The sequence below is a fragment of the Heteronotia binoei genome, chromosome 1, assembly GCF_032191835.1.
Source record: "Heteronotia binoei isolate CCM8104 ecotype False Entrance Well chromosome 1, APGP_CSIRO_Hbin_v1, whole genome shotgun sequence".
NCBI classification, from domain to species: Eukaryota; Metazoa; Chordata; class Lepidosauria; order Squamata; family Gekkonidae; genus Heteronotia; species Heteronotia binoei.
In genome coordinates this window covers 220,554,758-220,577,081 of record NC_083223.1, presented here as the reverse complement: position 1 = coordinate 220,577,081, position 22,324 = coordinate 220,554,758, and the positions used below count along the sequence as shown (strand labels likewise).

Sequence of the window (22,324 nt, the reverse complement as noted above, 5' to 3'; positions counted from 1 at the left end):
GAAGGTCCATCAGTAGGGCCAGAACACTACAAGCCCTGCCATTGTGCCTCCCCCGCCAAGCAACAAGAATCAGCTGCAATCACTGGGCTGCAATCAGATCATTGGCCCCTCTATCTCAGAACTGTCTCCTCAGAGGTTCTGCTGGATCTCAGAGAAAAGTTTTTCCCAGCACCTGCTACTTGAGATCCTTTTCACTGGAGACTGACAGGGATTGAATCTGGATCTTCTGCATGTGATTCATGCAGTGATCCATGCCCCTGTTCCCCACAATGCATTCCCATAGTTCAATTTTTTTTAAAAAGTATTCAGTTGCCAGTGCATGTCAAATAAGTATCCAGCACTATAAAATGTTTAATATTAACAATGAAAAATGATTCTTCTATGAATTAATAATTTGTCTGTTAGGTGAAAGAATATGAGTCCATTGAGTATCCTCAGGATTTTATCACTTGTATTATGATACTGTGATATTTATTTCAACCCTTTCATTATTCAGTCAGATCAATTAAAAGCAACACAATTAATCAACCACAAGCACTTTGCAACCGTATATTTTCTTCTCTCTGCAGTCTGTCTCTTCTGATTTTACAAAATATTCTCAACAGTAATTTGCTGCTGACTGCAGGGCCACCTGGTGGAGAATACATTGATGGAAACAGCCAGCCCTCACTTGGAGAATATACTAAAAGCAAACAGTTAAAGCCCAGCAGATGCTTCTGCGCTTGAAGATAATCAGCATTTTGTGAGGCATGGTTTTTCTTCCACCCACCCCTGTCACTTTGACTGGAGGGTACATTTTAACAAGACTGGAATGGGGCGGGCGGGGGGGACCCTTCAGCCATTGTGACATGTAGAATAAAATTAAAAAGAGCCAGCTGCTGGTTGGAGCAAAGCAAGCTTTTTCAGCAGTAGAATCAGCTGCTAAATTCATTTGAGCTGCAATCCTGTGCACACAGTAACCTACAAAGCTTGCTTCTGAATATATTTGCAAAGGACTGGACAGCAATCACAGTCATTAGGGGACAAACACTAGTTGTTCAAATTGCATTTGGAGAAATCACTTCAAAAAAACAGCTCCTTGTTGGCAATTTATAACTAGGCTGCAGTGGGGTTTCCTCTTTTCCTCCTTTGCTCTGAACCATCAGAGAACAGCATTTTCAGTGCCCCCCCAGTGGCAACATTTCAGTGGAGATCTATAATTTTGCAGCTGTTCCCTGTTCTTCCCTTCCTCCAATGCCTCCCATTCCTCCTCTCTTTTAACTACACTCAAAGGCTGTCAATGCGGTACCTAATGCATTATGTAAGAAGCACTGCAGCAGCTTGCTTACCCAGTGCAGAGGCCCAATGCAGACCTTGGCAGCCAGGAGAGGGACTGTAGGATCCTCCGGCCGTAGCTTTGCACATTCTCTGAGCACTGAGACAGCATGCGCGGACTGGTCAAAGGAAAGCGGGAAAGAAAAGAGAAGTAGTTAAGACAAGGTGTTTATAAAGCACAGGCTGTTTATTTAACATTTCATCTCTCCAGTACTCCATAGTGCCTCACAAAAAACTAGATTGTACAGGTGCAGCATTTTCTGAAAGCACACTCATTAGACACAGAGAGACAGTGTGGTGTACTTCCTGAAATGCCAGGTTCAAATTCCTGCTGAGCCATAAACGTTCTTGGTACTTTTGGGTCAGTCTTTATCTCTCAGCCTCATCTGTCTCACAGAGTTGTTGTGAGGATCAAATTGTATGGGGGAACCCTGCATCCCACACCTCTTGGAAGCTTAATTCTTTCCCGCTCCCAGTCCCATGTGTCCCAGAATGGAATTCTCCACCTCCTCAGAGCCACTTTAACAAATTATATATTGTTACCCACTCCCCATGCCTTCAGAGCTGTGAAGAAGAGAAAAAGAAGTGCTGGTTTTTAGACCTCACTCTTCATTACCTGAAGGAGTCTCAGAGTGGTTTGCAATTGTCTTCTCTCCCTCTCTCCACAACAGACACTCTGTGAGATGGGTGGGGCTGAAAGAGTTCTGAGAGAACTGTGACTGGCCCAAGGTCACCCACCTGGCTTCATGTGGGTAGTGTCAAGAGTCACTCCATCTTGTTCCTCTTGTCATGTGTATTCAGTTGTACAATTCTATGCTGTGCTTCAATGCTACGCTGCACTTGCTATGCCTTTGATATAACTGTAACTTGTTGCTTATCTGGAGGGAGGATGGCATGTCTGGGAATTGGCTAATTGCTAGGTAACCAAGGTCAAAGAGCTGGAGGAGATGAGAACCATGAACTGATAGTGGGCACCTGTGGTGATGAGAGCTTAGCAAAAACCCCGCGCAAAACCCCCACTTTTGCTTGGCGCACTTTGGCTTGAATTATAACGGTCAAGGCAAGGGTTTATAAATTGGGGGAACTGACAGAGAGGTCAGTTCTGACAACGCGTGTGTATGCCCATGAAGCTGGAATAAAGTTCTTGAACTTCAATTGTCTTTTCCTTGACTCTGGGTCTGACATTTTGTCAGAACTCATCCTGGCCTAGCCTAACCCCAGACTCATAATGGCTGGTGAACAGGACCAGGCTACAGGGATTACTAAAATGGACAGTGAGGAAGAGCCCAAGCCTGAAGGGCTGCGGGTCACCCCAGTCACCATGATGGTGCGGAGGAAAAACTGGGGCTCCATGGATTTCAGAAGAGTATTATCGGAGATCTGAGAGAGGTCCCCCAGCAGCACCACCGACTTTTGGGACTGCAACACTCCTACCACCCGTGGGGGTTCCAGGGCAATGAAAGTCAAGGGGAGGACCCCCAGACTGGCGAGCCGGGGGATGCAACCACGGAGTGGATGCAAGAAGCTTTAGCCACTCAAAGTACCCAACTCTGGGAGGAAATGCAAACCATGCATGCCGTCATGATCCAAGAGATGCAGGACCTTGCCCGGCAAGTGCGAGCGATGGGGGAGCGGATTGCAGCTGCACACCCCCTGCAACCAGCCCCCGAGGGGGGGGAAAGACCACCGATTTTCACTGGGGGGGAGCCCCTGCTGGAGGCGAACAACCCATGGGTGGCGACCGGGTGCCACAACCTCAACCTGAGCTGGAGGAGCTGGTGGTGGTGCCTGGGGGCCTCCAAGTAAGCGAAGCGAAATTTGATAGGGACCCACCGGAACTAGCCTACCTCAGCGTCTGGGCCCGTAATTTCCCAACAGAACAGTTGTGAGTAATGCACATTGGCAGCTGCCTCTAGGGCCCAGCGCCCCAGTGGTATGTCATCCTATTTGAGAGGTGATCCCCTGCGCTGAACTCATCCACAATCTCCTGAGAGCTCTACGACGCCACTTTGAAGACCCTCTACAGGAGACTAACGTGATAGCAGCCCTACAAGACCTGAAGCAGGGCACTGGGTCGGTCCGACAGTACCTCAGAGAGTTCAGGGTGCTGAATTCCAAAGTTCAGCAATGGGATGACGGGGCCGGGATCAAGCAATTCAAAAGGGGTCTCAACTCTCACATATATGGAGAGGCCCTGAAACTGCGGGAGCCACGAGATCTGGTTGGGTGGACCCAACTAGCTTGCAAAATAGAGGATTGCAACAAGATGATTGCCCTCCATAAGAAACAACAAGGAGGCCCCCCAAAAGAAGCTCGGGAGAAGACACCTCAACCCAATCTACCCAAGTGCGCCCCTGAACAGCTTTTGCGTGAGGAGCATGACCGGAGAGCCAAAACGAAGTTGTGCTTCAAGTGCGGGGGGTGGGGGTGGGAAATCACATCACCAGCGAATGCCCCAGCAAGCCGTAGGAGCCGCGGACCTCCACACCTCTGAAGCCGGAGGCTAAGAAGAAAACCGGCGGTGCTGGAGCCCCAACAGCCAAGGCCATGTCAGCAGTGCTGCAGTTCCATGAGGCAATCTCCAAGGAGGAGGAAGGAGATGCTCAGCTGCCGGGAAACGACCCAGAGCTGTTGTGAGGAATGCGCAACAGCAGGTCAGAGCTATGGCCGCGCCACTACAGGTGAGATTATCCGGGACTTTGTGGAAATGTATTGAGTTTCCTAATCTGTACAATGGTATCAGTTCTCTGCCCCCCCCCCCAACAGTATCTGTCACTCAGACTCCTTCCAGCCACTGCTAACATTCAGACTTGGGTGCCTCTTTGTGGTTGCTCTGCTAACGGGTTTCTCTCCCTGGTGCACTTATTGAAGAACAGCATTTTTTCCTTCTGTCCTGCTCTCTCTGAGAGGTACATCCTGGATGGTATCAGCCATCACCCTTCATGAGATGCTGAAGAAGCAGCTTCCTGCCATTAGCGTTGATTAAGGAAATATCAGCTGAACCTAACAAACCATTAGGAAGCAATCAAACATATAAAAAGCCTGCTCACTTTATAGCTATTTCAATGCATTCTGGGCCTCGGTCTCCAGCTCAAATGATGTCCTGAGCTGCCTGGAAAGAGTGGGAGGAAACAGGTGAGCTAAACCTTAACTTCCCTGAAAACACATGCACCCATGCACATGGTAAATTTGGCTATCCTATTGCTTCTAATAAACTAAATTAATAAAAAAATAATATCCAGAACTCCAGCAGGTACGTTTTCTGGCGCAGCAAAATGAAAAGCATCATCAGCTGGATTTTTCCATGTCATACGTGTAAGGCACTGCAAGCATGCTCAGGAAACTCCCGATAGGAAGGAACTGAGAGGTCAGAATGCTGAGGGGATGGAAGTCGGAGGATGAAAAAGAACGGTCAGTTGAAAGAGGGCCTGAGGAAAGCTGTTCCCTTGATTGTTAATTATTAGTAATTTTTAAAACAAAATTATTTACAATATTGTTGGTCATTATCCATTGGCCATGCTGGCTGGGGCTGATGGGAGTTGTAGGCAAAAAACATCTGGAGAGCTACCATTGGCCACCCCTGTCCTATGTGATTAGAATTATAGAGTTGGAAGGGACCTCCAGGGTCATCTAGTCCAACCCCCTGCACAATGCAGGAAATTCACAAATACCTCTCCCCACACACACCCCATTGATAACTACTCCATACCCAGAAGATGGAGGGGGGAACCTTCCAGGATCCCTGGACAAACTGTCCTGGAGAAAAACTGCTGCCTGACCTCAAAGTGGTGATCAGGATTTCCCTGGGTGTGTAAGAAAGGATCATGAGAACTAAACACTGATGCAACCCTTCCTGCCTGACTTCTCATGATCTAAGTTTATAGAATCAACACTGCTGTCAGATTAATAAAGTTACACATAGTTAAAATACAGGAGCTCAGCCCCCTAACATGTTGGCAACATATATCCAAATGCCTTAAGCCAGTGACTTAAGAATCATGAAAGGAAGGAAGGAAGGAAGGAAGGAAGGAAGGAAGGAAGGAAGGAAGGAAGGAAGGAAGGAAGGAAGGAAGGAAGGAAGGAAGGAAGGAAGGAAGGAAGGAAGGAAGGAAGGAAGGAAGGAAGGAAGGAAGGAAGGATCCATGAAAGGACACCAATCCATCAAAGGATACATTGTCCTATGCCATGACCATTAAATTTAATCTCAAGCCTTTGATGCAACACCTTGCCAAATCCCTCCAGAAAATTCAAGTATACATTGTTTACCTAGTCACCTTGTCTATATGGCTTTCTGACAGTCTCAACATCAATACCAGAAGCTATATTCATACACTTCTGTGAACTACTGTGAGCCTCTGAAATAAAAACAATTAGGTAACTATTTATTGAGTCTGCCTTTTTTTCTGAGACTCGAGACAGATTACACAATAAAGACCATGCAATGAAATAATCCAACAAACACTGCATTAGGGATTTGGATCAAAAACCTAAGAACAATGCAAAAAAAAATCAGACGATATATCATAAACAGTGCAAAAATAGACTTACAAAAGCAGAAAACAATACCACTTTATGCAACTATGACTGAAACCAGTGAGTGTCTTAGATCCCACAGCTGACTCAGGGAACTAGTGAAAACCTGTTTTGGCCTCCATCACTGCTATTGAGCATAAGAACATAAGAGAAGCCATGTTGGATCAGGCCAATGGCCCATCCAGTCCAACACTCTGTGTCACACAGTGGCCAAACTCTGTTGAGATTAGGCTGGTCTGGGAAAATAGGGCTGCTACAGGAGCCCCATTTAGATCCATAAAATTAGCAACCTTATAAGCAAACGAAGAAAGGGATTAAAATACCAGGGGACAGATTTCAACATTTGCTGAATCTGAGGGAGGACAAGTGTGTGTGTGTGTGGGGGGGGAAACCAAAGGAACCACTAGTTACTTGAACTTTGCCATTCAGAGCTCCTCACACCTTTCACCTTAAACAATGACTCAGATTTGCAGGACAATAATCAAAACTCTCAAAATCTCATTCACAATGCAGCTACTGGACAATTCAATCATAAACCCATAAAGGGCCATCAGACCATCTCCTGGGAATTATCAGCAAATCTGAGTCAAGATTGCCACACCTTCTAATTCAATCTCCTACAATTAGAACCACCATAGGTGCCCTCTCAGCACATTTTCTGTATACCTTCAGGTGTTCCATTCTATAATAGGAGGTCTGAGGTCTGAACTATCCTACCATAGCCTGAATCCCAGTTCCACACCAATGGAGACTCACAACCTGAGGCTACACCAATAAGAACACCGTCAGAAGGCCACCAATTGGCAGCCAAATTCCAAAGCTTTAGTTCAATGCCACCATAGATACTAGTTTTACACCAGGAAGGCCAATAGCAGGACTCCTCTAATGGCTGTTTACGACAACCGGACACTAGGACTGTGCAAATATGAGTTGCAATTGCTCCCTATCTTGTATTTCTATTTTGATTTTCCCAGTTTTTGTTTTGCATTTTGGATAAAACAATAAAGTAACTTGCTGGTCATTTTGGAGGTCTGGCTTTGGGTGGTATTGCTTTCCAAGATTAGGGGAGTTGGAGCACAGGAGAGGGTCTTCTTGGTCACAGCACCACAACTTTGAAACTCTTTGCCCAGGGAGATTTGTCCGTCCCCTTCTGTTGCCATCTTCCACCAGCAAATGAAGAATTTTTTGTTTCTTTTGCCACTCCCTTGGTAATCTCGCCTTCCTGCCTGATGTTTTAATTATTGTTTCATTGTTTTTGTATATGTTTGCTCTGGTTTTAATTGTTTTAAGGATTGTTTTGTTAGTTTTATTGGTTTTTAAAATATGACTTAATTTGTTAGCTGCCTTGATGGTTTTTATGAGGACAGAATGGTAAGGTAAATATTTTGTAAGATAAAATATAAATAAATAAACAAGTGTTCATCTCCCTTTCATCTATCTCTCATCAAAGATTTATTGTACAAAAGTCGAATCCATGAATACAAGAGATGAAAAAGATCCTTTTTGCCCCAGAACTCGTGTTTTAGGTTTTCACATGTCAGGAATGCTCTTCACACAATAGGCCTTACATGGGGGCTGATTTATGTAACATAAGAAATTTGATGGGAATAACGGAAGGAAGCCAGTTTTATACACCTTTTAATCTGTGTATCTCCATCGTGGGCTTTATCACTTAACAAGAGTAAGTTGAACCCTCAGGAACTGAAATGAGGAAACAAATGAATGTGCTGATGACTATCACTATAGCCAAAAGCATGTGTTGGTCCTTGAGGTGAGGCTGTATAAATTTTTAAACATAATTCAAATTCCCAAATGTATTAATAGTAAAGTATTACTATTACATGTCTAGAGGAGGGCAACCAAGATGGTGAGGGGTCTGGAGACCAAGTCCTACATGGAAAGGCTGAAGGAGCTGGCATGTTTAGCCTGGAGGGGAGAAAATGTAGAGGTGATATGATAACCATCTTCATGTACTTGGATGGCTGTCATATAAAGGATGGTTAAGAATTGTTTGACCAACTGAAATTAAATCAAAATTTTTAGCTAAAATTCCCGACAGTTAGAGTGGTTCCTCAGTGGAACAGGCTTCCTCAGGAGGTGGTAGGCTCTCCTTCTTTGGAGGTTTTTAAACAGAGGTTAGATAGCCATCTGACAGCAATGTTGATGCTGTCAATTAGGCAGATCATGAGAAGGAGGGCATCAATGCTTGGTTCTTGTGGCCCAGGGAAATGCAAATCACCACTTTGGAGACAGGCAACAATTTTTCTCCAGGCCAGCTTGTCCAGGGATCCTAGAGAGTTTTTGCCATTTTCTGAACATGGAACAGGGGTCATTGGAGGTGAGGGGAAGTATTTGTGAGTTTCTTGCATTGTGCACTGGGTTGGACTAGATGGCCCTGGAGGTCCCTTCCAACTCTATGAATCTATTATTATAAATGTTAATGTTAGCAAGGCTCTAACATCTGTTGTTCAGTCAAACAATCGAGTCCAACTCTTTCCGACCCCATGGACCAAGTCACGCCAGGCCCTGCTGTGTTCCACCATCTTCCGAAGTCTGCTCAAATTCATGTTAGTTACATCAGTAACGCTGTCCAGCCATCTTCTCCTTCTTTTGCCTTCTGCCTTTCCCAGCATCAGGGTCTTCTCCAATGAGTTCTCCCTTCTCATTTGGTAGCCAAAGGGTATGAAGTTCCACCCTAGGATCAGCGTAGGGGTACTACATAAACACCTAGTTTCTTTAAATGAAACTAAGTCCTCAAAGCCAGATGAATTGCATCCAAGGGTTCTAAAACAGCTTGTGGATGTAATTTCTGAGCCTCTGGCTATTATTTTTGAGAATTCTTGGAGAACAGGGGAAGTACCAGAAGATTGGAGGCAGGCAAATGTTGTCCCCATCTTCAAGAAGGGAAAAAAAGATGATCTGGGTAACTACCAACCCGTCAGCTTGACGTCTATACCTGGAAAAGTTTTAGAACAAATAATCAAACAGTCAGTCCTGAAACATTTAGAAAGAATGAATGTGATTACTAAGAGCTAGCATGGTTTTCTCAAGAACAAGTCATGTCAGACTAACCTGATCTCTTCTTTTGAGAAAGTGACTACCTTGCTGGATCAGGGGAATGCTGTAGACATCATTTATCTTGATTTCAGTAAGGCTTTTGATAAGGTTCCACATTTTATCCTTGTTGTCAAGTTGGTAAAATGTGGTTTGGATCCTGTTACCGTTAGGTGAATCTGTAACTGGTTGACAGATCGCACCCAAAGAGTGCTTGTGAATGGTTCCTCATCCTCTTGAAGAGGAGTGACAAGTGGAGTGCCTCAGGGATCTGTTCTGGGACCTGTTTTGTTCAACATCTTTATCAATGATTTGGATAAAGGAATAGAGGGAATGCTTATTAACTTTGCAGATGATACAAAATTGAGAGGGGTTGCAAACACAGAAGAAGACAGAAACAGGTTAAAGGATGACCTTGAGAGGCTGGAAAACTAAGCTAAAACCAATAAAATGAATTTTAACAGGGATAAATGTAAAGTTCTGGATTTAAGTAGGAAAAATCCAATGCATGGTTATAAAATGGGGGAGACTTGTCTTAGCAGTAGTATGTGCGAAAAGGATCTAGGGGTCTTAGTGGATCGTATGCTGAACATGAGTCAACATTGCGATGCGGTGGCTAAAAAGGCAAATGCAATTTTGGGCTATATCAACAGAAGTATAGTGTCCAGATCACGTGATGTGATGGTATCGTTTTACTCTGCTCTGGTAAGACCTCACCTGGAATATTGTGTTCAGTTTTGGGCACCACAATTTAGAAGGATATAGACATGCTGGAATGGGTCCAGAGGAGGGTGATGAAGATGGTGAGGGGTCTGGAGATCAAGGCCTATGAAGAAAGGTTGAAGGAGCTGGGGATGTTTAGCCTGAAGAGGAGGCAGCTGAGAGATGATATGACCACCATCTTCAAGTACTTGAAGGGCTGTCATTTAGAGGATGGTATGGAATTGTTTTCTGTGGCCCCGGAAGGTAGGACCAGAACCAATGAGTTGAAATTAAATCTAAAGAGTTTCCGGCTCAACATTAGGAAGAACTTCCTGACCATTAGAGCGATTCCTCAGTGGAACAGGCTTCCTCGGGAGGTGGTGGGCTCTCCTTCCTTGGAGGTTTTTAAACAGAGGCTAGATGGCCATCTAACAGCAGTGAAGATCCTGTGAAATTAGGGGAAGGTGTTTGTGAGTTTCCTGCATTGTGCAGGGGGGTGGAGTAGATGACCCTAGAGGTCCCTTCCAACTCTATGATTCTATGTTAAAGTTCCTGTTACACATATACTAATGACTTTTAGATTGGGAGAAGAAGCAGTAAGAACATGCCTAGGCTTAGAGAATTCATCTGTATATGCTGGATCTCTGTATGGTCTTATGCAGTATATGCATGCATGAGAGAGAATGAATGATCATTACAGAAATACTGATTCAGTTGTTTGTATAGAGTCTAAATAATTAGATAATTAAAATGTTGCTATTCTTCAGTTACACTGTGGGTGGAAAGTGCATTGTTTGCAAGGTTCACTGCAAGATAGTAATAATTAGACTTATTAGTGATGTGGCTGTATAGCAGGGGAGAATTTCAATACAAGTTCTAAGGCAGAAATGAAAAAGAAAATATGTCCTTTGTTACTAACTTGCACCCACGCAGGAAGACAGGTTATGGGTAGAGGGCAGCTGAACCTCCATGACGTATTAAATGTATGTTAACAGGAAATATATGCTGAAACCGCAAGAAGTTAAGAATAACAACAAACATGTAAGGTGCAAAAGGTATTAACCACCCCTGCTGGAAATTGTAGAGTGAGACAAAAATATGTATCATGCCACCCATGCATTCTAAAGGTATTTAACCTCACAGCAGCTTTTAGAAGGTCGCTTAGCTCCTTTTGAGTCACTAGACTCAGCTTTTAATAAAGAACTGCTTGCTTCACCTAATCTGCATAGTGCTACTTTGTGGTGAATTTCCTGCAACATTTTCTGGTGCATTGACCAGGAAAGGGGGCGGAAACCACCACAGGCAGGTGGGTCCTTTAGACCCCCTTGGCCCTTGGGTCCGCCGGCCTTGTGCTGTGGAACTCCTAGACCTTGACTAGCTGCCACAGTCCTTTGACTGAGTCTGGCTCCCTGAGTTCTGATGGTTCGACACCACCGCCCCGATCATCCAACAGCCCTGGCAGGAGGCTGAACCAAACCCTTGGGGAAATCCTCTGGAGGCAAGTATATGTAACTGGGTTTCTGGCCACTCCCGTTTGGAGTGAGGAGGGGCTTGATCACCCCCTAATATCCTGACCTTTAGAGTGGATCAGAGGGATCCTGCTTGACCATCGGTGATAAGGTTTGGGTTGGGAATTTGTGGCTTGTGTGTGAATGAGAGGCAATCAAACTGCCAAGTGATTGCTGAACTCCTCGGTACTGCATTTCCCAATCGGGAGACAGCATTTGGGTCAGGAAAAGGAGGAAACACTTGGAGAAGGGAACCCTCTTTGTGTTCCGGGGTACCAGAACCCTTACTGGTATCCCACCACCCTTTACCCTTTGTGTTCAAGTCATCTTGTCTGTCTGGTACCATGGGAGGGAGTCAGTCAGGAATCATGACTCCACTGGACTAAATGATTGCTCATTTAAAGAAAATTCTTGGAGAAAATTGTGTTTTGAGGTCAACCTCTAAATGATTCATAGCACTATGTTCCCGGAACAATTTCTAGTATTCTGTAACACTTAGACCTTTATGTGTAGCCCCGGGAAAAGATTAGGAGAACTAGTAAAAGGAAGAAGAAAGAGACGTCACATATTCTTCAAATCCCCGAGACCCCGGAAGGTGATGACTCAAGGGAGGTCATCTCTTTTGTTCCCATTTAACCTCCATTTTCCCAAACCATTGGGCGAGTCGCTGACATCCAACCGAGTCTAACAGTTGTCAGTCTTTAGATGGGCTGGGAATGACTCATGGATGACATCTGTAAACATGATTGGAGATTTTGGACATAGAAGGAGAAATTCGAGGCATTAGTTCATCCTTGGGTAGAAACAGAAGAAAAGCTATTTCTTTGCTGGGAGGGGGACTTGTGTCCTAAATATAGGTTTCAAATTTGGAAAGGAACCGATCAAGATACAACAGCTCGGGTGATTAAAAAACAAGGGAAAACACGGAATGAGGACTGGAGGGCCTGGTGGAATAACTGGTATTTTCTTAGGCAGATAGGCAACGACCACATTCAGGTGTGGGAAATAACTAACACAAGGGCTGGAGAGGAGACCACCAATTATATAGATGGATGGGAAAATCAGATTACATGTACAATTCCACATCTAGACAATTTCCATTCAAGTAATTGCTTCCGGTGTGGAGAGGTGGAATTACATACAGGGAGCTCAGCCGAGTCAGACACGTCAAGCTCGGAATGGTCAAAAGAGTTTGGGGACTGTTGCTGGGAGGAAACTCTAATCCAGGGATTACATCCTTGGAAATTAGGAGACATAGAGGTAGTGCAAAAGGCCTATTTGTTTGAAGAGGAAGAACTGGTAACAATTGAAGGGGCCTCAGGGGATAAAGAAAACGGGGACATAGAAACGGAATATTGAGCCACATGTTTGCTTTTAACCCCCAAGACTTTGGATAGAAAGATGACCTGGGGTGGTCTCCAACTTGGCGTTGGGCTATGTTTGGTAATCAGTTTGAAGACCCCCTCCAACAGCTGTATAGGCCAATAATTACTGAATCAGGATATCTCTGTCCTTGGTTTAAATATAGAATTTGACATTACGACGAAGGTTTGGGGCAGGAGGTTGCAGCAAGATAGAATACAAAACATGACTGCTTCCCCACACGAATTTGGAAAACTCATTTTTATTTTCAACACAGACCGGGAAAGCCTGAAAGGTTTTGGGTGTTCAGGCAGATATCAGATTTTCACCCACCAGAATTGTTTTTGGCTCAGGAAACATCCCAAAGGAAAATTAATAGATAAGGCAGGATTACATTCCCTAAATTGTCCCAGGTGTACGCCTTCACCCACACAGCCCCTGTCCTCACAGGGAACCCGACTGCACCCCTTCTGAGGGAAAGCGTGATACAAAATGATTCCAGAGGGAGAACTGGAGAACCAGAGCAGCAGGAGGCATGTATATACATACTGGTTCCTGGAGAACTAGAGCAGCAGGAGGCATGTATATACATACTGGTTCCTCTTCTAATTATTTTTGCCATACTTGTTTGGATATGGGATACCTATTAGCCGTAGAAATGAATCACCCACCTTCTCTTGGAAGGAGGACTAGCCTCTCCACAAACTATAAGAGAAGACTGGAAAGAAGGGAATTCTGGCGCCCTCCTCAATATAGAACAGTAAAAGAAAACAATGTGTGCTGAAGAAGAGCCGAATCTCCAGCTAAGTTATGGGTCGGCCTTATAAAGATGACAGAGGTCCAAATTGTATAATTTAATGCCTAGTTAATATTAAAATGAGGAACCTAGTGAATGAGACTCAGGGGCCAAACAAAATGAGTAATAGGAGATTGTAAATAGAGAAGAGACTTTTTGTAAAGAACTTACATCCCGGAATAGCCTGTGAACTCCGAATGGAGGAGGGAACTTTTCCTGTCGAGTAGGAGATTCGAGGTTTAAATTTTGACCCACTGGGTGTGCCTATATTTTTAAAAAAACCATTTCTATTATACTTACTGATTAGCTTTAAAAGCCTGAGGTGCCACAACTGGGAAAACAGATAAAAATTTACTCCAGTTTGTGAATCATTTGTCATTAATCCAGTTAGTTTTTATTTTATGCCACCCAAGTCCTCCTTGTAGCTCTTGTAAGTAACGAGTTGTCTCATACATGAACAAAGGGGGGAGTTGCTCCCTAGGAAACATAATATGATAAAATGAGCTGCTCAGAGGAGCAAACTGTTAAAGCTGTAACCCAGTTTAAGAACCTAGAGCTGAAGGAAGGGTCAATGGTTTGGCACACCAATCTTGATCCCACTTCATCTATAGACTTAGAAGGCAGCCTTAAACCTTCATGTACTTTGCCCTGTGCAAGAATGCTGAGGGCCTCAGAATGTTCTGCCCTTTCACCTCATTCCTGGAATGCACAATTGGGGTAAAAAGCTAAGGTAAACATTGGTCTCCTTATTCTGCACGTTGTTAGTAAATGATTGTGTAGAGAATAATGTATAAAAATAAAGCAACGCAACCACTGCTACACAGACTGGACAGACTGGTGCAAGATCCTCAACCCTGAGTCATGTGACATTCCTACAAGTGGCGCAGCGAGCAGGGACCCCTCTCATCAACACCTGGTATAGGCCTCTTGAGTGCACTCTGTTGCTCTCAACGACCCCTTCATTGGTGAGTATGCAAGGACAGTTCTCGCAAACCCAGCAGAAACATTTGGAGGAGCTGTGGTTCCTCATCCAAAAGTTCGGCAGGTCTGTGACTTCTGGCCAACTTAAGACTCTGTTACAAGAGATCAGTAAGCAATGCCCCTGGTAACCGGAGGGAGGTTTTCTTAAACTTCGGGACTGGGAGAAGATAGGGAAAACCTTTCACACAGAGCCCCAAGCTTCTGTTGAACTTCTTCATGCCTGGCATCAATGTAGGCATGCAGTAGAGAAATTTATGCCCGTTTTTAACACAAGCCAGCTCTCCAAAGGGTGTCCCCCAAAAAACACTGGTGTCCAACTTGCCTCCTGCCCCTCCTTTTCCCCCTCCTCTGCCAACGGCTCCACTGTGGGCCCACCATCTACTGCCCCAGGACGAATGGTCTGTGAAATTTTGGAGAAAGAACTTGGTCAGGCTAAATTGGAAGATGTCCCAGAATTGGCAGAGATGTTGTCTATTTGCCCTGTAAATTTGACAGATCAGGTTGACAACCAAGGTAGACGCATTGTGGAGTATAAACCCCTATCTTACCCAATGCTTACTGAACTTCAAAAAGACATTAGGGACGTGGGGATTAGCAGCACTTTTGTGCAAGGCATGCTAGAAGCTACCATGAGAAATCATACCTTGGTCCCAGAGAATTGGAAAACCATTGTTCGCATGCTTTTAATACCTACACAATGTGTGGTATGGGACAGTGAATTTCGCTGTCATGCTCCGAGGAGCTAATTCAGGGGAAGCTTATACAGCTGAGCAACTTTACAGAGCGGGTGACTTTTCTGCTACTGATCATCAGATAGTCTTGCCGGCTGCCACATTACAGGTTTCCTCAGAGTGTGCCTTTCGAGCATTTCAGCAGGTGCCCTCATCTGGCAAACCCATTCAGACTTTTTCTAACGTTCATCAAAAGGCAACAGAGCCCTATGATGATTTTATTAACTGTCTGCAGGAAGCTCTCAAAAGACAAATTGACAACCCCGATGCACAGAGCAAGTTACTTATAAAACTTGCCAAAGAAAATGCTACTTCTGAGTGCCGCAGGGCAATCATTGGGTTAGGAAAAGATCCAGATCTTGCAGACACGCTTAAAGCTTGCCAGGACGTAGGGACCCCCACTCATCAGGCTTCTCTGCTTGTCGCCGCGCTCCGTCAAGGGGGGCCACCAGCAGGCAGTTGCTTTAACTGGAGGAAGACTTGTCATTTTAAAGCAGAATGTCGAGCCCCGGGTGGAGGAGCCCAAAAAGGAGCCTCGAAACCTCAGGGTGGTAACTGAGGAAATTGCAATACCAGGGAATACCAGGGTGCAATACCGAGGAATACCAGGGTGGTAACCGAGGACACTTTGGACTAAGTGTCCAAAATGTGGGAAAGGATTTCACTGGGCCAGTGAGTGCCGTTCAGGAAACTCAAGCGGGCCCGTCTCTGGCCCCAGTCCAAACAGAGACTGTCAGCGAATAAATCCCCCATCAACTGTGATGAACACTCCCAGTGCTATGACAGGTAGTGCTGGTATGGATTTAATCTTACAGCAAGATGTAAAATTTGAGTTTCCAGGGGAGGTCCAAGTAGCCCCATTGCAAATGATTGGGCCTCTTCCTGATCATCATGTGGGTTTAATTTTGCCCTGTTCTAGTGGAAAGCGTGGTGTCTTTGTGATTCCAGGTGTAATAGATTCAGATTATACGGGCGTTCTTCAACAACAATTGTGGACAAATCTCCCTCAGGAGCTGCCTAAAGGCATGGCCCCTGCTCAGCTGATTCTCGTTCCCTATCTGTTACCCGCGGGGGGGGGGGGCAGATCGAGAGCATGGAACTGGCAGTTTTGGGTCTACTGAGCCTTCCAGCCCAGTGGTGGCATCACCTCCACTATTACACGAAAGCGGCCAACTCAAAGCATCATTATTCAGGCTAAGCGCTTTGAATGTATTATTGATACTGGGGCGGACGTTACTGTAATCAGCCACCTTTAATGGCCCCCCAAATGCCCACTGGAAAACTGCCCTAGCATGTGGGGTGTGGGAGAAAAGCGGGGAGCTCACCAAAGTTCAGGATTTTTGTCCACTTCCTTACCAGATTCACGATAGCAGGTACAATTTCGGCCTTATGTATTAAATATTCATGTAAATCTTTGGGGCCGAGATCTTCTTGGTCAATTTGATACCACCTTGAGTATTGAAGAGCCATGTCTAACTGCATTGCCCTTGACTTGGCTAACTGACAAACCTGTGTGGGTCGATCAGTGGCCCTTGCCTGCTGAAAAGATTCAGGCATTGCACTCTTTGGTTCAAGAGCAACTTCATGCTGATCATATTGAGCTGACAACCAGCCCTTGGAATACCCCTGTCTTTGTGATAAAAAAGAAAAGTGGAAAGTGGAGAATGTTACATGATCTCAGAGCTGTAAATTCTTGCATCCAGCCCATGGGTCCTCTTCAAAGTGGTATTCCAAATTTGGGCTCCCACGATTTCCAGATGTTTATTGTGGATCTTAAGGATTGCTTTTTTACAATCCCTCTCAATAAAGCCGACTGTCCACAGCTTGCTTTTACAGTTCCCGTAGTTAATCATCAAGCCCCCCCACAACGTTAGCATAGGAAGGTTTTACTCCAAGGTATGCTTAATAGCACAACTCTTTGCCAACATTTTGTGAATCAGGCTTTAAGTCCCTTTCAGAAACTGCACCCTAATGCCTTAGTTTATCATTATATGGATGATATTCTTGCGGATGCCACCGCCCCCCCCCCCCCCAAATTCCCCCAGAATGGCTTGGTGAGCTAATCCAGTCCTTCCAGACTTTCGGTCTCAGGGTGGCTCCCGAAAAGGTGCAGATGGCAGAACCTTATCTCTATTTGGGTCATTGAATGCTGCACTCCTTTGCAGCCCCGTTGGTCCCCCGTTTGCAGTTCCCTTCTCCCTTGACCCTAGTTGTTCTACAACAATTGCTGGGAACCTTAAATTGGGTCCGACCTTATTTTTCGTTATCCACCAGCCTGTTGAGCCCATTATTTTCATTGTTAACTACCGCTCATCATCCAAGTGATGTGGTTGTGGTGCCCCCATCAGGGCATCAGGCCTTACAAGACATTAACCATGTCTTAGGGCAGCAGTGTGTGGATCACTTGCCCTCTAACATCAAAGGCCTGTCTCTTTTAATCCTTCCCATGCCTCAGACCCCTACTGGTGTTTTGGCCGCCCTTGAAGGACCTCAAGTGTTTTTGTTTGAATGGCTTTCTCTCTCTCATGGGTCTCATTGAAAATATCCTCCCATATCCACAAACAATTGCTGATCTGTGTGCCCAAGCCTGAAAAAGATCTCTAGAACGAATTGGCAGTGATTTGCTGTCAATCACTATGCCTTTCCCAAAGGCAGAATTTGACCTGTTAATGCACATGTCCCTGCCCTTCCAAACTGCTTTGGCTGATTTTGTTGGAGAAATTCGGTATCACCTTCCAAAAGATCCTCGACTGTCTTTAGTGCAGTCTGTTCCTATGTTTCTCAAGCCAATGTAGTCTTTGATCCCTCTGTGGTCTGCTGTCACAGTGTTTTCTGATGGTGGCCGCACTCGAGGAGCCATTGTTTATCAAAAGGATTCACAATGGATTACTAAATACTCTGCTGTTCAAGCATCTCCACAGTGTGCGGAGCTAGCTACTGTGATCTTAGCATTCCGTTCTTTTTCTAATCAGCCTTTTAATCTCATCTCTGATTCACACTATGTTTGTCGCCTGGTAAATAACTTACCGGGAGCCTATCTTGCCCCTCGCATTGATTCTAATTTGATGGCATTATTTCACACATTGCAAATACTTTTGGAGCAACGCATGTATGAGTTCTTTATTGCTCACATTCGCAGCCACAGCTCCCTGCGACCATTCCCCCCCCTTCCAAGGGGGCCCAGAGCTCCGCTGGTGACATGGGGGGCTGTGAAACGGACCACCAGCAAAGCGCAACAGGTGCAACAGGCCAACAACCAGCCAGAAACGCCCGAGAACATGTGTGCTGCCATTATCACTGCGGTTATCACTGCCAATTCACTTCTTGCTGAATCATCTGCCAATACTTTTTTGCTCTTTCACAAGTCCACCACATATGGTAGAAAGAACCTCCATGTTTTTTACATTTCCAACATCTGTCTGGCATCTTATTGTTCACCTTTGCCAATTTTTTAGGAGTCATATACCATCTATACATCATTTTAAAACAGTTCTCTTTAATACTATGACACGTCAAAAGCTTCATAGAATTCTTCTACAAGTATTCCCAAGTTTCCATCTGTATTTCTTTATTTACATTAATTGCCCATTTAATCATTTGAGATTTCACTACTTCATCCTCCGTAGACCATTTTAAAAGTAATTTATATATTTTTGAAATTAATTTTTCATTGTCTCCAAGCAGAACTTTTTCCATTTCTATTGGCTCTTTTCTTATTCCAGTTTTAATATCATTTTCCACCAAGCTCTTTATTTGTTGCATTTTCAACCAATCATATTTATTATTCAGCTCTTCAGCAGTTTTCAATTCTATTTTGCCACTTTGTATTTTTAATAATTGATTATATGACAACCACTTTTCTTCACCTATCTCAGCTGTTATTTTTATTACTTCAGCTGGCACTATCCATAACAGTCTTCTCTCATCTCCATATTTCTTATATTTTATCCGTGTATTTAGCAAATTATTTCTTATATAATGGTGACAGAAAAAACCGTCCATCTTCTTTTTTCCATAATACAAATACGCGTGCCAGCCAAATTTATTTCCATGACCTTCCAGCACTAAGAGTTTTTTGTTTAACAGCGTTATCCATTCTTTTATCCATACTAAGCAAACTGCGTCCTGATATAATTTTAAATTCGGTAGTTGAAATCCACCTCTCTCTTCTGCACCTGTCAAAATTTTCATTTTGATCCTTAGTTTCTTCCCAGCCCACAAAAATTCTGAAATTTTTCTTCATCATTTATCAAATTGTTTACTATCTTTCACAATGGGAATAGCTTGAAACAAATACATTATTCTTGGTAGAATGTTCATTTTAATTGCAGCTATTCTACCCAACAGTGACAAATTAAGTTTATTCCACTTTAACATATCTTCATCCATTTTACACCATAGCTTCTCATAATTATTTTTGAACAAATCAATATTCTTCATTGTTATCTCCACACCCAAATATTTTACCTTGGAGGTAACTTCACAGCCTGTTAGTCTCTTCAATTCTCATTGCTTATTTATTTGCATATTTTTACATAGAAATTTTGATTTTTCTTTATTAATACAAAGTCCCACCAACTCCCCATATTCTTGTATTTTGGCTAACAACAAAGGTGTGACTTGTATGGGGTTTTCATTTATAAACATTATATCATCTGCAAATGCTCTGCATTTGTAAGTAAATCATTTTACTTTTAATCCTTCTATTTCTTTATCTTCTTGAATTTGCATCAGTAATATTTCAAGAGTCATTATAAACAACAATGGGGAAAGTGGACAACCTTGTCTTGTACCTTTACTAATTATCATGTCTTCTGTAAGATCAGCATTTATACATAGCCTTGCACGTTGTTCAGTATATATTGCTTTTATCATTCTTATAAAGCTTTCTCCCAGCTCCATTTTCTCCATTACTGCAAACATAAAATCCCAATTTAAATTGTCAAATGCTTTTTCTGAGTCCGCAAAGAATAATGCTACTTCCTTTTCTGGATGTCTTTCATAATATTCTACAATATTTACAACAGTTCTGATATTGTCTCTTATTTGCCTTTTGGGAAGAAACCCCGCTTGATCTTCCTTTATAAAATTTATCAAATATTGTTTAAACCGTTCTGCCAAGATTCTTGTATATATTTTATAGTCATTATTTAATAATGAAATTGGTCTATAATTTTTTACGTTCATAACATCTCTATCTTTCTTTGGAATCAACGAAATAACAGCTTCCTTCCACGTATTTGGTATTTTCCCTTTTGTTCTTATCATATTCATCAATTTCTGAAGTTTCGGGATTAACTCCTCTTTGAGGGTTTTAAAAAATTTAGCTGTATATCTATCTGACCCAGGTGCTTTTCCATTTTTCATTGCATTAATTGCTGCTTCAATTTCTATTTTTTTAATTGGATCGTTCAAAACTTTTCGCATATTTTCTTTCTATCCATCTTTTCTTTCCTTATTTTAACACCTTTAAATAACTTGGCATAATACTTAAAGAATTCTCTTTTTATTCCTTCTTGATCTACCACCTCTCTTCCATCCACCACAATTTTATTAATAATTTTACTTTCTCTCTTTTTCTTCAGTTGCCAGGCCAAATATTTTCCAAGTTTGTTTGCTCCCTTGAAAGATTTCTGCTGCAGTCTTTTCAGATTCCATTCCAGTTCTTTATTTAACAAATGTCTCATTTGCATTTGTAATATTGTAATCTCCTTTATAATTTTCTTTTTCCCTGGCCTTTTTCTCAGTTCCCCTTCTTTTTTTCTTTATTTCATTTTGAATGTCCAACATCTGTTTTTCTTTTGCCCTCTTATCTTTGTTATTCAATGTAATCAATATTCCTCTCATTACTGCTTTATAAGCATCCCAGACTGTCTGAAATTCTATATCCTCTTTATCGTTTATTTGGAAGAAAACTTTAGTTTCATTTTCTAGAGATGTCACTATTTCTTTATTCTGTAGTAAATCTTCATTCAATCTCCATCTTCTCAACTTCTTAGACAATTTTGTAATCCACATTATTGGGTTATGGTTAGCCCCAATTTTAGGTAAAATCTCTATTTTCTTTATTATAAGGCCTAAGTCTTTAGTGCCCCACAACATGTCAATTCTAGAAAAAGTTTTATGTCTTGCTGAAAAAAAGTATAGCCCCGCACTTCAGGATTAAATTTCCTCCATATATCCTCCAAATTTTCTTGTTTGACCAATTCAAAAAAAGACTTTGGCAATTTTCCTTCCTTATTATTTTTTTTACCCCCAGACCTATCCAGTGTGTTCTTAATTGTTCCATTAAAGTCCCCCATTATCAAAACTTGGTCATAAGTCAGTTCATCAAATTGTTGTATAATGTCTTTTAAGAAAGCATTCTTTGCACCATTTGGTGCATACAGTCCCAATAACAACTTTTTTTTGCATTTAATATTATTTCTTTAATATTATTTCTACCGCTACAAATCTTTCATTTTTATCTTTAAACACTAATTTCGGCTCCAATTCTTGTTTAATATAGAAAATCACTCCCCTTTTCTTCTGTTCAGCCAATGAATAAAATTCTAGTCCCAGTTGTTTATTCCATAAAAATTTGTAATCCTTTTGTTTGATATACACTTCTTGTAAACAAACTATATTACAATTTTGCTTTTTAATCCAATGAAACGTTGCCTTTCTTTTTTGTGGTGAATTTAGTCCGTTTACATTCCAAGATAATAATTTGTAATCCATCATGGTGCAAATTCTTTATGTTCTTCATAAAACCTACGCAGTTCCTGTGTGCTTGTAATTGTAATCCTTTTTCCTTGCAGCTCAAAGCTCAGACCTTCAGGTATTATCCATCTATACCTCATTTCATTGTCACATAGTTTTTCTGTCAATTTTTTATATGCTTTTCTGTCATTTATCACTTGTCTTGGCAATTCTTTCATGATTCTTACTCTGCTGCCTCCCACTATCAATGTCTTTTCAAAATTTTATTCAAGATTTTTCCCACCATTTCTTTTGTCATATATCTTATAACCACATCTCTTGGTAGATTATTTTTCTTGGCATATAGTGAGTTCACTCTATACATATAGTCATACATGCTTCTAGTTCCTTCAGGATCTTCCTCCAAAAATTCTGCAATTATTCTTATTATATATCCTTTCAAATCAGTCTCTTCATTCTCAGGTACTCCTCTCAGACGTATCTGAGTTTCCATCAATTTGCAGTCATGAATTGCCACCTTTTCTTGCATTTTTAGCAAGGTGGAATCATGTACTTTCACTCTCTCTTCCACCTCTTGCACTTTCTTTGATGTTACCACAGTCTCATTTCTGAGATCTTCTATATCTTTCCTTAGCTCTTCA

The 22,324-nt window shown here is 42.6% G+C and overlaps 1 protein-coding gene across 1 annotated transcript in view; it reads right to left on the bottom strand.

The window, feature by feature from the left end:
- Nucleotides 1-22,324, bottom strand: part of TTC7A (tetratricopeptide repeat domain 7A) — a 276,147-nt gene that overhangs the window by 169,971 nt on the left and 83,852 nt on the right. The window contains exon 11 of the mRNA XM_060247872.1: nucleotides 1,329-1,433. Within this exon, the coding sequence (XP_060103855.1) occupies nucleotides 1,329-1,433 (105 nt within the window). The remainder of the gene's footprint in view (nucleotides 1-1,328; nucleotides 1,434-22,324) is intronic.